The sequence below is a fragment of the Vipera berus genome (genome assembly GCF_964194415.1).
Source record: "Vipera berus genome assembly, chromosome: Z".
Classification (NCBI taxonomy): domain Eukaryota; kingdom Metazoa; phylum Chordata; class Lepidosauria; order Squamata; family Viperidae; genus Vipera; species Vipera berus.
In genome coordinates, this window is record NC_138205.1 from 84,479,900 (window position 1) to 84,496,262 (window position 16,363).

Below are 16,363 nucleotides of genomic sequence, written 5' to 3' on the forward strand. Positions count from 1 at the left end.
AGAGGGGATAGTTCCATATGAGCAGCAAGCACGCACATGAGCATGCGCAACTCCATTTGCACTTACAAGGGTGAGCTTCATTCACAAGCACAAACACCCACTGCTCACAAATGGAGCTTCATGCATGAGCATCAGCACCCATCGATTGTGCAAGTGCAGCTGTGTGTGTGCTCACCCACTTGCACAGTCTGATAGTGGAATGCGGCCCAAGGTTGGAGAGTCCTGATCTAAATGACTGCATTAGCATTAAAAGGAGACCAGAATTATTTCCTTGTTTTTAAAGCCCTGTGGCTCAATTTTCTGTAAGCTCTCTATTTTCTTTTTAATTGATAGCCTGCTGATGCTTAATTGCAAGAAATTATAGCAGAACTCTGGAGCTCACAGACTGCACATGCACACCAAAACGTTCAGCAAGTCCTTCAAAGATCAGCACACTCTATCTTCAGCAAATGCACATGCTTGTGTATACACACCCCAAACTGCTTGCAAAGTAAACTGCAGTACAATATTCATGGAATCTACCCAATCGTTCATGGGCTTTCCCATAGCAAAGCTCAGAGAAAGGCAATTTTCCAGGCAGATGTTTGACCATGTGTTTAAATATTCTTTCAACACTTCACTGCCATATTCATTCTGGCTAAAACTGATAATAGGGACTTGACTTACCTCTGTTGCATTGGTTAGAAAAGTGCAAAAAAGCAGCCAAATCAGAAGTCATAAAAGCCTAACTGTAGGACTCAGAATGGGATTGTTTTGTTTTTCATGGACAGCACACTCAGCAGTAGTTAAGAGAGCATGTTCCAAAATCATGTTTTACACCTCAATGTTCTTTACTGATTAATCATTTGCTGCCCTAGCACCTTATTTCAGATATTATAAAAAAGGGACCATCTATTTTATATATAGAAACTCAACCAGCTGATCATTATAAAAGAATGTGAAAGCTGGAAATATTCTGTAGTGTGCAATATATTTCTCTGCAAATGAAATGAGGAAAAAGTACAAACAATGAAAAATCAGTTAAATTTCAATCAATTTTGAGATGAGTCATTACATACCACTTATTTAATATGACATAAGTGATACAATATATTTTGTGAGATGTTCTTCACATTAGGGGGGGAAGCAAAATGCTAAAATTCATGAAGCTTTATTTTCATAGTTACTGGATGAAAATAAATTCCCTGAGAATCAATTTAACCCTGTATTTGCATACGCAGTTAAATAAAGAAACATTTTTTTTAATTTGATGCCATTAGAATAGCCCCACATTATAAAGCTCAACCTGTGAGCACTTTTTTCGGTAGCATAATTCTGTTACCTGCTTTTGTCTCGGCTTTCCACATTACCTATTTTATAATCTTTATCTATCCTTTGACAGGATATTCAGTTCTATTTCTTTGCATCTCAAAAAAATAATATCCTAACACCACAATACTGTACATTTTGAAGGTAGAATTGATGAATATCGGATGTAAAATGATGTTGACACTGTCTTCCCTCTTCAAATGTTGGATTTTAAATCTTCTCACAAATCCAAGCTCTGCAAATGGATCAAAATTTATTTCCCTAAATACCACAAAAACAACATTGGGAAATATTGCACAAACAATAAATTATATGACTAAGAAACCTATGAACTCTTAGTAATTTGTTTGATTAAATGCAAAGGTAACATTACATCTTCTGAAATTTGCAGCATTTATAACCAGAGATAGTGGATTTTTAGCGATCTATTTGCTTTTATTATTTATTTTTACATCTTTCTTCTAAGGAAATTATCCCCACAAGACCTAGCATGGTGGTCAGGAATAACGGAAGTTATAGTCTAATAATACCTGGAGGATCATAGGATTTTTCCACAATTATTTTTTTCTTTTGAAAATGAGTACTTGTTCTGATTGAGATGAGAAAATATGGGAATAAAACTATTGAAAAGTATCTAATGATAGGGCAATTTGAAAAAAAGTCCTTATTCAGAATGTACTGAAATTCTGAATATAAGGAAGACTGTAGACTAGGGTTCTACCTCTACTTTTTTGAAACAGGAATGTTGCTTGGAAGAATATTTTAGAATCTATGCAAAGTAACAAAAACACAGGCCCAGGTTTCTTGTTACAGTTTAACCAACTAGGGGTTAGACGATAACGTGGCAATCCCCACTGCAAAAGTCAATGAGAAACCTGTTTTCCATGTACAAAAATGTCTCAATAATAAGAGCAGTAGAGCCTTAAGAGCAAAACACAGTTTGGTATTCAACAGCCCATTATTCCATGTGTAACTTACACTAATCAGTCAAAGGCACTATACACTTACAATCGCAGTAAGGATGCAGACTGAACTGTATTATTCCTGTACATGTTTTCTTGTTAAGAGATATAATTTACTGATGCATATAACAGAAAGATTAGCAGAATGGCTTATTTTCATCTTTAACAAGCAATTTATATAGGTAGTCATCAATGTATGACAACAATTGAGCCCAAACTTTCTGTTGCTAAGTGAGACAGTTTTTAAGTGAGTTTTGCTCTATTTTACTACCTTTCTTGCCACAGTTGTTAAGTGAATCACTACAGTTGTTAAGTTAGTAACATGGTTGTTAAGTGAATTTGACCTCCCCATTGACTACTTGTCAAAAGTTTACAAAAGGTGATCACATGACACTGGGACACCACAACTGTCATAAATATGAGTCAGTTGCCAAGGATATGAATTTTGATCATGTAACCATGGATTGATGCAATAGTTGTAAGTATGAAAAACATTCATAAGTCACTTTTCAAGTGCTGTTATAATTTTTAACAGTCACTAAACTAACTTGTTAAATCATGGACTACCTGTATTCACTTGTGGGTGTTTTTTTTTTGAACCATTCATTTCCCTTCCTAAAAGCTTTCCAGCAGCCTTTTCAAATTCAGTGATTATTAGATGGGTTGGGATTTCAAAATGAGGATTATATTCTTCATATATCTAACATCCATCAGGTGGCAATCTATAGGAACTATTCTTAAACAATTCTATTTTAAAAAAAAATTGTGTGGAGTTTCTCCTAAAGTGAGGATCTGAAAGATCGGCATTCAGTTCAGATATATCATCTTCTGGCGGACATTCATTGGCAAACCAAACTCTTTGAGGGTTTGAGAGGGAAGAAATCTTGCAAAGGGCCTCTCCTTTGTTACTTGCAGATATTAATCATGTGCAATCAAATAGTTCACTTGTTATAGACAAAAGTGGAATGCCATTAACATTAAAAAATAACCACTGGAAATCAGCACACGCCTTTCTTCCCAAAGAACTACATTCTATCATATTTTAAATATTGTTACATTTATATTGTCTAAATAAATAAGAATAAAAGATGGAGATTTATTTTGCAGCGTCCTGAAAAATAGGTACATATAGTGATTTAATGTGTTGTGGCACAGCTGCATGTTTAAATGAACTGAGGAATTACTACTGATGTACCAAACTGAATACCCAGATTTGATCAGCATGTCCTTCAGGATTTTTGTATTTTAGTTTCATTTATTTTGAGAGATTTAGACTGAGGAAGTCAGAAAGAAGTTGATGTGCTTACATAAGTTCAGGTTTAAAATGTCACCCATACAACTTGCCTAGGTGCTAGTAGAATGTTTCTGATGAGGAACACCTTGTGTTGCCCTGTATTCTTCCCTGGCTTTCAAATACTCAGCCTTGCATTCTTCATAAAATGCTGGATCACTATAGCTAAAAAAATAGGCAAAATATGTGCATTAATTTCTCCACTCAATTACATAGATAACCTATAGAGCAAGAAGGAATAGTGCTGAGAACCCACTGATACCAATTACAATTATATACCTTGTTTCCATGAAAATAAGACCTAACCAGAAAATAAGCCCATGCATGATTTTTCAGCATGCTTGTAATATAAGCCCTACCCCCCAAATAAGCCCCAGTTAAGATTCTCCGCATTTAGTACCGTATTTCCCCCCAAATAAGACATAACCGGAAAATAAGCCCTACAGTGTCTTTTGGAGCAAAAAGTAATATAAGATTTGGTCTTATTTTCGAGAAACACGGTATTTTATAGAAATGCCAATCACTTCAGCCTTAAATGTTTAAATGAGAACCTATCTGCTATGGCAAAATACTTTAAAAATAATTCTCTATGAGGGACACTAATTTTCAGAATTCTGTGTCTTCATTGTCTACCTAAACACATAAACATGAGGTGTATATGAAATAAAAGACACTTAGGAAAAACAATACATGGAATTATAAAAATGTATGATGTGCCTCTTGCACCCATGTCCTATGGAAGGCTCTATTAGGCAGCCCTGGATACTTTGCAGGTATTCTTTGCACACACAAACATTTTCCCTTGGACTGGAAGCCAAGTGCTTGTGCACAAACATGAATGGGAAAGCCCATAGGGAAACTCTCAAAGCAGCTACTGTTATGTTGAACCTTCTGGAGGATGTGGATGTCACAATAAACCAAGGAGGAGGGCTTAATGTTGGACTTTGTAAAATGCTTTGCAAAGCCCTAATATGGAGATTTCATAGGCACAAGTAAACAATTTTGTCTATGAAAACATAAAGCAAATAACCCAGCAGGTGCAATTTCAGTAATAGAAGAATATAAACTTCCCCACAGGGAAGAGAAAGAGTACAGGAAGTCTTCACTTACTGATCAAGTATTTCAGTGACCAAAGTTATGATGGCACTGAAAGAGGGAACCTATGACAGGTCCTCATAGTTATACCCATCACAGCATGTACACAGTGATTTCATTGTGATTAGAATGCTTGGCAACTGATTCATAATTATGATAGTTGCAGTGATCCTATAGTTATGTGATAGCCATTTGTGACTTTCATTGCTGGCAAAATCAATGGGGAAAGCTGGCAGAGGGTTACAAATAGTCATCACATAACTACAGGATGTAGCCATGCAAAATTCACTTAATGATGGCAATTGGAAGGACCACAACCACTGTCAAAAGTTGTTGCTTTACATTCATTAACCCTTAGTTGTTGGCCCTAATTACCACTGTTAAACAAAGACTACCTGTATTCTATCCAAAATAGAATTCTTAATTATTTAACCAGATACTTGCCTGTATTCTCTGACATTTCTGGTAAACAGTATTCTGAAGTTTCAAATTACAGAACCTGATACATGTAATTAAATTTACATTTTGTCCTAGCCCCACCTTTTCGGTTTTTTGCTGTGACACCTAACTTAGGTTGACTCAGCCTTCCATCCTTCCGAGGTAGGTAAAATGAGGACCCAGATTGTTGGGGGCAATAAGCTGACTTTGTAATAATGCCGCTTGGGGGGGGCGAAAGCCCTAATAAGCAGGCATATACAGTACATAGAATGAAGGCTATTGCTAAGCACATTGATTTGTGCTTAGATTGTAAGCCACCCTGAGTCTTCGGAGAAGGGCGGGATATAAATGGGATTAATAATATTCCATAGTAGTACAGAACATTTCAGATCCCTTCATGAAACTGAATCTCCATATTGGCTATCTTAGTGCAATTAACAAATTTTTTTGAAAGTTTCTTAACTTTGGAATTTTTTTAAAAAAAATAAATAGAAGAATTCCTATCCAAAATAGTCTTTTTCTCCAAAACTAAATCTTATTTATGTATTTTTTTATTTTCCTTACAACACAGTTTTTTTAATTTTTTGTTTGTTTTACGTTATCTGTTTGGTTTTGTTTAACATTCCCTTAATGCTCAGTATTGTTGCTACAAATCAAATCATTTTAAAAATAGAGACCATAAGTATCTTTCATATATCATGAACTTTCTGAATAACTCTAGCAATTCTACAGCTTTCAAATACCGTATTTTTCGGACCATAAGACGCACCCAGTTTTTAGAGCAGGAAAACAAGGAAAAAAATTCTTTCTCCTTCTCTCTCTCTCCGTCTCTTTCTCTCCCTCCCTCTCCCATTGTCCCTTCCTTCCTTCCTTCCTTCCTTCCTTCCTTCCTTCCTTCCTTCCTTCCTTCCTTCCCTCCCTCCCTCTTTGTCCTTCCCTCTCTGCATTAGAGCAGTACCCGCGGAGGCGGCCCTGCAGCCTGGCTTTCTCTTGCAGAAAGCAAGCTGAAACGGAGTGAGGGAGATTGCCAGAAATGCAAATCGGCCAATCTCGCGCTCCTGCAAACTCCCTCACTCGGTTTCAGCTTCCCTTGCTACAAGAGAAAGCAGGCTGAAATGGAGTGAGGGAGATTGCCTGGAATGCGAATCGGCCGATCTTGCGCTCCTGCAAACTCCCTCGCTCGGTTTCAGCTTCCCTTGCTACAAGAGAAAGCAGGCTGAAACGAGGCAGATTGCAGCAGCGCGAGATCAGCCGATTCGCATTCCAGGCAATCTCTCTCACTCCGTTTCAGCCTGCTTTCTCTTGTAGCAAGGGAAGCTGAAACCGAGCGAGGCAGAGTGCAGGAGCGTGAGATCAGCGTTTCTCAGCACGTGCCGATTCGTGCTCCTGGCAATCTCCCTTGCTTTCCACTTGCGGAGGTTGGGGCTGGCCATATGGATCACCTTCGGACCATAAGACGCACCCTCGTTTTCCCCCCCACTTTTGGGGGGGAAAAGTGCGTCTTATGGTCCGAAAAATACGGTATATGGCAATACAGAAGTGATTCTGATCTTGGATAATGAACTACAACACAACACTTTGTCTCCCCAGTGTGTTAGGCCAACAGCTCCCATTATCATAGACCACCATAGCCAAGCTGGCTGGAAATACTGAGAGTTATAGCTTAACATGACTGGAGAATGGCTGGGTTATAGATACTCCTCCTCAAAATGTCCACCATGAAGAGTTGTATTCTTTTATGAAGAATCTGCTACACTGATGACAACAAAAGAACAAAAGGAAGAAAAATCAACTCACAAGGAACAAATAAATAAAAACCAGTGCAAATTATCTCAGTGTCCTGATATTATAGATTTTCCCAATTTAGTGCCTTCTCAGATTTGTCAGTCAGTCAAACTGATAACCAATACACTGCTGATATCAAAGAATTAAAACAAGATCTGTATCATGCCATTTTTCAAAATAAAACAGCAGGGTGGGGGCTTCCAATTCAGTGCCTTTATACTTACTAGCCAGTGAGACATTCTTGCAGGAGTTTGTTTTTCTTTTGGCACTTTACCACCATAAGAAAACCTGTGTCTTTGCAACATTTGGTAAACTCTGGAAAAAAAAACAGATGCAAAGTGGTTATGCTTCAATAAAGAAACAGGTTCATATATCCTCATGAAGATGAACTTTACTTTTGACTGGTGCTTAAATTATTCATTCAAAGTAGGAGGAAGAACAGGTTAAAGGATGTATAATAAAGTGGGCTAAGAATTTTTGTTATACTATACAGATGAATCAACGGAAAATATGTTATTAGCAGATTTAAATTTATGTTATATTAAAATGAATTCTTATAAAATGATGCACTGTTTGGTACATGACATCAGAGAAATTATCCAGAAAGTAGAAAGGCACTTCAAATGTATGCTCAAAATGTGAACAATGTCCATCATGTTTGGTAAACATGTAAAAAAGCTAAAAAAAAGGATTCAACTATATGTATTGATACAGAAAGTTTTAAATGAATAATTAATTGAAGCTAGAACTTTTTCTTTTAGTATTGATGGGTAAACAGAAAAAAAGGCTTATAAGATTATTTCAATTTATAATTACTGTGATTACCGTATATTACTATATGCACTAAGATGGAAATATTTGGCATTACTGACTGTGGAGGAATCTTTGTGAAATTTGTGTTATGGACAAATGGACTTCTTTGAGAAAAAAGGTCATTGCTAAAATTCATCACTGACTGGAAATCATGTATGGGCCTTTTGTGTGAGAAAGATAAGGATTTTGTGATTTACAGTTTTGATGATTAGAAAGAATAAGTTATAAAAAGAGGAGAGTTATGATGTAATTAGAGAAAGTGGCTTGACTAGGGTTGTATGCAGTGGTGGGATTCAGCCGGTTCACACTGATTCAGTAGAACCGGTAGCTAAATTTTGCTGCATTCTGAGAACTGGCTGGCTTCCATAAGTCCAGTCTAGCCTCCCAGGCCTAGAACGGCCTGCCAGAATGGCATGGATGCCACTTCTGGAAGTCTGTTCTAGGCCTCGGAGGCTCAGGCCTGCATCGAATAAGAGAACCAGTTGTTCAGATATTTGAATTCCACTAGTTGTATGCATTTCTGACTTTCTTTGTTTTTTGCTTTATTTTTTTCTTTTCTTTTTCACACTTATCCTGTGTATTTTATATGACTGTATGGGACATTTTCTATATGATTGTAAACCGCATAGAATTGCCTTGGCAAGATGAGTGGCATAGAAATCTAATAAATAAATAAATATTTTTTATTCTTTGAATGTATTTTATTATCTATATAAAATCTATTAATAAAGGTTATTAGAAAAAAAGTATTCATTCAGAGTAGGCAATTTGGTTTCCAAAAAGTTTAACTACAAAAATGTTACTCATTTTAAAAAAGTGTTAAAGTTTTATATTTGTGTAGAATCTCTTAAATGCTGAAGCTAAAGGCAAACAAGGTATAATTGGAAGTTTCTGCCACATCCTAGCAGTAAAATAACTAGGCGTGCTGGGTTTTTTTTTAAACTAAGCCAGAGTTCAGAGTCCTCCAATGCAACCTGTTTTATTGGAGCTATCCCTGCCCTTTGATACGATGTCATGATACACAGTTCTATCTTTTTCTGACACTGGGAACTAAAATTGTTTACATGGAAGGAAAGAGAAGAGACAAGTATATCATGGCTAAAAACAGTTGTCAGCCCTGTTTTCATGGTACTTTAGTGGTTACTGTTAAAGAAACTATTGGGCTAAAAAAACCCCTAATATTGTCACTATTAGCATCTTTCACCTACAATCATAAAAAGCAAACATGGCATTTGTTTATCCTATCACCTACCAGCAACTGAAACCTGCCAGTTTCCCCTATAAACACAGTAGGAAATGTACAATTCAATGATTCACATAGATTAAATCTGATTAAAACTCCAACTTTCTGCAATCTGTTCCTCCCACTACTGGAAACTGATCGTAGGCATATTATTTCTGACCCTGGAAATAACATAGGCTGGGTGCATACTTTATACTGATCATAAACTTATTTGCTTTTACTAAATAGAAAGGATAAAGCTGATATTTATGGTTTAATGTTATGCATGAATTTATCTGCTGTTTGTGCTGGCTTAGAGTAATGTGTGAGCAGAGCCAAAAGGTTAATCAAAAGCTGGTTCTACAGCTTTTGTCAATTAAGAAATTGGAGTCTAATGTTTTAAAGAAGCCTTGGTTCAGATCTCTCCTCAAAAAGCCACAGCTGGATATTACCATACTGGTCAATGTTCCTTTAATGGGAACATTGTAAAGAAAGTAGTTGGATAAAATAGATTATGTGGCTCCCTTTCAGTCAGAATTCAGGCTATGAAATGGGATGAAAAAATAGTATTGGTTATGCTTTTGGATGACTTCTGGAGGAGCAGGATTGGGATAGTGCATCCTTGGTGCTCTCTGCTAGCCCTGATGATGTTACTTAGTTGGGTAATGAAACGTCTGCAAGAAAATAAGCAAGCTCAGAGAATACCAAGGACCCCTTCATTTCAAATCTGAGCTACAAATACTCTCCTGTATTGGTGTCAGTTATATATTTCTTCCCCAGTGTCAGGTAAGTGATGTTGTTGATATCCTTTCTTGGTGCCTGGAAGCTGTGAGGATCTGGATAGAGAATACCTCGATTCAACTAAAACCTGGCAAGATTGAGTCACTTTGGTTTTCGGGATTTCCTGTATCTCTGCATTTACCATCTTTGGTGCTGGATGAGGTTGTAGTGCACCAAACATAGCTGCAATCTGGAAGTCCTTCTGTACTCATGATTCCTGCTCACAGAGCAAGTGGCCAGGAGGACCTTTGCACAGCTTTGTGTTGTGCACCAGTTACGTCCATTCCTGGATCAGGAAGCTCAACTTCATCCTCTAGTCACCTCCCAAATGGATTACTGTAATGTGCTCTATATAGTTTCCTCTGGAGAATATCCAGAAGCTTCAACCAGTACAACATGCAGCAGCACAGGTATTTATATGTGTTCCAAGGACTGCACCCATTACATCTCTGCTTTGCAAACTGCACTTTGCCATCTTCTTTTGGGATCTAATTCAAGGAACGTGCTGGTTATGAGTTTTAAAATCCTAGCTGCAAAGTTATTTGAGGGACTGCATGTTCCTGGTTGCATCTTACCAGGAGAGACATGCCATGTCTCATCAGCCAGAGAATTTTGCTATGTGTGGGACCTAGCAGGAAAGATTTTTCTGCAATGGCCCCAACCTGCAAAATATAATTCCCCGCCAAGGTGAGGCTGGCTCTGTTGACCTTCTAGAAAACCCTTAAAACAAGGTTTCATCCACTGAGTTGGGAAACCCATCATTGAATGGACCCTGCTAGATGGTTGTAAGATAATTAATAGGAATACACTCTCTTGCATATTTTTTCACCATCCTATTTTTACCACTTTTGGTTGAATTTTAATGTTTTTATATATTTGGATTGTTTTATTATGTATGCTGCCCAGAGTCATCATGTGAAATGGGAAGTTATATAAATGTAATAAATAAAAATACTTCATGCAAAAGAGGGAACCCATTGCTGAAATTATATGATGTAATTTTAATTTTCATAGAACTAAAACCACTTGCTTGTCTTTTACAACTGATATCCATGTTCATTTGTTATTAAATTTGATGCTTTAGGAGAACAATTTTTTTTAAAAAAAAAGCAACAGGGCCATCTTGAATCTAGGAACTATTATCTGTTCCCGGTCTTCTATGCTATTCCTTTTGGGGTCCTACCTTTTAGATTGTAAGCTTGTACCTCCATAAGATGGCGGCGCCTGGAATGGCTGCGGCTGCATTGGCTGTTGAAGGTGAATAGTTTTGGGAGGGATAGTAAGGGCTATAGGCCACATGATCAGGAAGATTTTAATGTGTTTGAGCAACATGGTGGAACTAAGGTAACATACGACATTACGACCAACAATCTTTGCTGGCATGGCGAGTTTCTAGTTGTTTTGGAACTGTTGGTGAGACCGTTAAAAGTCATTGGTGCTGTTTGAATTTGTTCTACCAGCAGCAAGATCTGACTGCTGGCCCAGTGATGGATTGTATTGCAAATCAGGGCTGTTTCCAGAGGAGGCAGAGGAGGAGAGGACCTAGAGCTTATGGGGCGAAGGAACTGGATGAGGCTGTCGGCAGGCCCAGAGGAAGAGAGAGAGGCTTTTGGAGGAGTTGGTGGTGGTGGCAGCGTGCTCCAGGGGCAAAAAGAAGCAAGGCCTCTTTAAGGAAAGGGTGGAAGAGTCAGGATCAGAAAAAGGAAAGAAGGCGAGGTTGTCAGAATACAAGCTAACTTGAGAGCTAATCCACATGGAGCCCCATTTCCATCTGTCCTGTTTGCCATCGTTCACTCCCTAGAGACTAAAATGGACAATGTGAAATTTGAGTGGGCCCCAAACAAGGAGTATATATCAGAGGTGGTGACCCTTTGAGAGCTGTATACAATGAAATTTCATTTTGATGTATGCCGATTGGTGTACATTCAAAGTGACAATAAAGTTATCATGTTGAGAGGATGGACTATCTCATTGCTATATTCATCTTTGTAAGATGCAAAAGGATATAGAGCAGACATTTTTTTTCCCTCAATCAATCTGGGTAGACAAGGAAGAATGCTCTTGAGTTATTCCTGAAGGTATAAATTATGACACATGGCATACCAGAGTGCACAATGCTTTGGATTCAATTCTGAAAGCCTTGGAAGTATGCAGGAAGGTCGATATTTACTTATTTAAAAGATTTGTAAAGCTACCCATTTTAGAACAGAACTCTGAGTAGTTTACAACAACACAGCAAATGTCTGCAACTCTTTAAAGCAGACTTGTATTTCCATACAAATGTCACTATTGGGGTTGCTTTATTTTAGAGAGTCGCAAAGCAATGCACGCTATAGCATTTGGGGGATACTGAATCCAAAATTTGCATGGCCCTGCTGTAGGGCCATTTAGTAGTTAGGCAAATCTCCCCAAATCTATTGGCCTTCAGAAGTGATGGGATTAAATCATTCATTTTTTTAAATCTCATTGGGATTATATAATTGAAGAAATCTTACAATCAACGGATTAGAAAAAGGATGATCAAAATTCTAATGTAAAAGCAGTTTTATACATCTGTTTTTTCAAACAAGGATCTTTGCCCTTGTTTTAATTAAGGGCAGTATTATAGCATAAAATGTCTACAACAGCTTCTTAGTGAAGCATGCAAACCACACAGAAACATTAAAAAAAAATTATTTTAAGCTATATTTTTTTTGCATCAGCTGAATTGACCAAGGTCTACTAAAAGGATACTCAAACAAAAATTCCATAACTTCATTAATTTCAGTTATGAAGTTATGGAATTTCCCACAGACCTACTTTCTTCCTAGTCAATTAAAAATATTATTTATCCAAGAATATAAATCTTCCTATGCAGTTTATTTCATAAAAAGGAACCAACTTCTCTTTTATTAATAAAAGGCTTAATGTAAAAACAGAATTACTATAGAAAAATACAAATCACAACCCAAATATAAGTAAACCTTAATGTGGTCTTTTTGTGCTATCTTCTGTTGAGAAGCACAGCAATAGCAAAACCATTCTTTACAAGAGCTACTGATAGCATTTTAAAACCTGAAGACATAGTATTTAATCCTTACAATGCTGTCAAATTTCCTGAATTAAGCATCTTAACTTAATCATCTTGAAGAGTAATGACTTATCTATTCACCCCTTCCATTTCTAGCAGAAGAGGTCTAGAATATTTTCATAGCTTTGGCATGAGAAAAATATTACATTTGACTTTAATAAATTATGAAAAATCCAAAAGGTTGTTGAAATATAGCAGGATTAAAGTCTTTTAAAATGTCAACCATCTTGCAATTTCACCATATTTTGCCAACAACAATAACCACAAACAGCTGCACGTATTTTAATACTTTCCTACAATTGCTTACCATAATTTTTAAAAAAACCCTCAAAGTTCCCAAATCATGAATCCAGACTGAATTATATTCTGTTCAATTCTGAATTTCCAATTTGAGTCACAGTGGAGCTCATTTGCATAGACCTAGAAAATGACTCCTAGTGGAGGAAATATTTCATTTTCTCATTTAATGATGCAGTCTGATCTGCAAGCTTAGCCTCTCCTGGCCTGCTGCCTCAAGCTTTTGTAAGGTCTTTCTCGCTTGTTTAACAACAGGGTTTTAATTAGGATTTTCTTATCACACTATGTAACAAATTAACACAGCTCATAGTTGACTTTCTTTTCAATATTATCGAACTATTTATGAAACTGTATTCCTTTCTAACAAATTCAAGAGTGAAAACTTTCTCCCTTTCATACTGCTTTCAACAACTCACACTCCGTGTGATAACACTGTTGGCCTTTGCATAGTATTCTGTACTGCTGTTTCTGATGCTCAGAATCATGCAATCTACGGTATTTCTTCTGCAGTCAGAAAGCCAGTGAAACTTCACACTGTGCAGAAAATACAACATATATTTTGTCACACATATAAATACTCTTTAACGAAATTCTGAAAATGAATGGCTCTCATATAGCAGACACACCAGAGCTCCTGTTATGCTGATGTGTGCTAGAAGCATCTCATTACACATCAGGTTATCTTCTTCTTTTATTCTTAAATTTCTTAAAGAATAAATTACATATGCCAATCTCCTATAAGAATTGTATTCATACTAAAAAAATGAATCATTTTATAATTATGGGTAGTATATTAAATTGGTTAGATTAATTAATTTAGGTCAATTATTACAGGTGCTTATTTCACCATGCTGGCTCAGGAATTCTGGGAGTTGAAGTCCAGGAGTCATAAAAGAGCCGAGGTTGCCTACACCTGGACTACACACTGCAGACATTTTAAGGGACAACCCCCTTTATTATTTTACATAATCATAATCACAATACCTCAAAATATTACTAGATCTGCCTTCTTTGCTTACAGTTGGTGAAACTGATGGGACCTAGAATTCAGCAAGGCTGAAATTATATCAGGAAGACCCAGGTTCTAATCTACCCTTAGCCATGGAGACTCTCTGGGTACCAGTGTGAATACAATCTTGTACCCCAAATTATTTTATGGAATTGTTGTTGTGTAGATAAAACAGAATAGAACATTCTCATAAACACTTGACAGGACAAACTGCTGAAATATAAACAGCCAAGCTCAGAGACCTCACTTATATATTCACAGACATATTCACTTCTCCCAAAGCATGTGGTTTTAACAGATATGGCTCCTTTAATCTCTATAAATATATGCAAATGCCATTAATAAAACAAATCAAATATTAATGATTAATATTCTCCAGCAACAATCCTATTTTATGTACAAAAGACAGAACTAAATTTAAAATCTATTTTAAGGAGATATAGCTTAGACACATGGTATCCAATAGTTTAAAAGTCAGCCATATCCCAACTTCTATAACCTCTTAAAAATATATAGCCCAACTGGCTTGGAGCTATACAAGCATTCTCAGCAAAAACATATAGAGTTTGGGTGGATCACAAACACAGATGTTTTCATCATTTCAAATAAACATGCTGGCTATAATTAGCAGGAAAAAAATGTTGTTGGCATTCTCAAGCTTAACATTTGGTCCACAGAGCAATTGGATTTCTGCTTCCCATTGGTGCTTGTTTAAATAGCGCAATAGCCTTGATACAGTTTTTCTTCCTTTTGTAATCATTCATCCTGAAAGCTGTGAAGCAAAAACACATGTGTGCACACCCAAGCAAAATAAAATAAAAGCCTGAGACAATGGGAGGTCTCTCTCACTTGTTAAGTTACCAGCTTCAGCTGGTTAAAGGTGTGATAGCCTAGTGAACAAAGAGTGAACTGACTACAGAGGGAGCATAGCCCAAAAAGACCCACTGCAGATTGCAGTGGATGGGCCACAGGAAGAATTATCACAATGTGATAAAAAGGCTTCCAGATACAAAACTTTATGTTGTTAATGCTAACTAAAAATGAAAAAGGAAGAGGAAAGGAGCAGGCTCAAGAATACTAGAATCCCACCAAGGGACATATGCAACACCATATAATTACTATGAGCTTCTGTAACCTCAGTCTTTGCATCTTTCTCTTTCTCTCTGCTAGAACGGACTGTAATTCAGACCATTTTCAAATATTTACTAGAAGCTGTCAAGGAATCTGAAAAGTAGTGCTCATCTTTATTAAACAGTTTTGATCATTCAAGAAATCTTCTTCCCCCATCCTGGATATCTGCCCCCAGAACAGCTTCCCGATTAATTTTTAAAAAGGGAAATGCTGACATATGCATTTGAAGAGCAAAATGGGAGTTGACACATGCTTGGGTGTGCATGCAGCACCTGTGAAGAACCCTGAAGCTAAGCACTTCCTTTCCCAATATTAGTGGCAGCTGTGCAAGCCCAGAAAAAGATATAGCTGCTTCAAGGTGTTCCCAACAAGTAATATCACATGTCGTCATTTGAATCTGGATCTCTGCCCAACCTTATTAAAAAAAGACTCAATTCTCACAAAACCTAACTTGAAGAAAACAGACTCTTTCTTCCCTCTGGTTTCCTTTTGTACTTATTTCTATATTGAGCATGGTCAAAAACTAGCTGTACTAATAAAAGCAAACTTCAGGAAGATAGCCTAAAGATAAACAATGTGCTTAATGTTTTCACAGTGTTACTCATAATGCAAAAATTAAAATAATAATTGCAAGGCACTAGACATCTAACGATCAGGCTGAATAATCAGAATGTTAAGGAAGGAACTGTTGGTCTTCAAATCCAGTCTCACACTCAAAGACAGGAAAAACAAACCATATAAGAATCCATTGTTAATTAATTTGAGCCTGCTTTAAAAAAATAATGACTTGTTGCAAAAAAAAATAAAACCAATTTACTAAGTTTAAGAAATTACTGTATTGCAAATGAGAAAAATGTCTGTGAGACTACATTTCTATATAGCTTTAAGTCACCATTCAAAAGTCTGGGGCCATTTTTCTTTTAAATGCAATTACCTTTCTCACTTTTATAGCAACAAATTACATTCAAAATATAGTACTAGTAACAGTAGTAACAGTGATGGAAAGAAATAAAAAAACACAAATGAAAATTCCAAGATTAAACAAATTGCATACTTTTAATTAATATATTTCTTTCAAATTGGATCAGCCAGCAACATATTGGCTTTGACTTGTAGTTCTGGGAAGTGCATTAAGAGTTCCTTCATTTAGTGAAAACTGAGT

At 36.6% G+C, this 16,363-nt stretch overlaps 1 protein-coding gene across 6 annotated transcripts in view; it reads right to left on the reverse strand.

Annotated features, from left to right (window-relative positions):
- The window catches only part of CMC1 (C-X9-C motif containing 1), a 92,108-nt gene that overhangs the window by 21,452 nt on the left and 54,293 nt on the right, over window positions 1-16,363 (reverse strand). For 3 of the 6 annotated variants that reach the window (XM_081344150.1, XM_081344154.1, XM_081344155.1), the window contains 3 exons: window positions 7,104-7,194; window positions 3,615-3,726; window positions 973-1,543 (listed from right to left, as the gene is read on the reverse strand). In XM_081344150.1, coding sequence (XP_081200276.1) covers window positions 3,615-3,726; window positions 7,104-7,194 — 203 coding nt within the window. In that variant the 3' untranslated portion in view covers window positions 973-1,543. Of the gene's footprint in view, window positions 1-967; window positions 1,544-3,577; window positions 3,727-7,103; window positions 7,195-16,363 lie in introns of those variants that run through there. The other 3 variants (XM_081344153.1, XM_081344151.1, XM_081344152.1) reach the window with 3 other exon arrangements.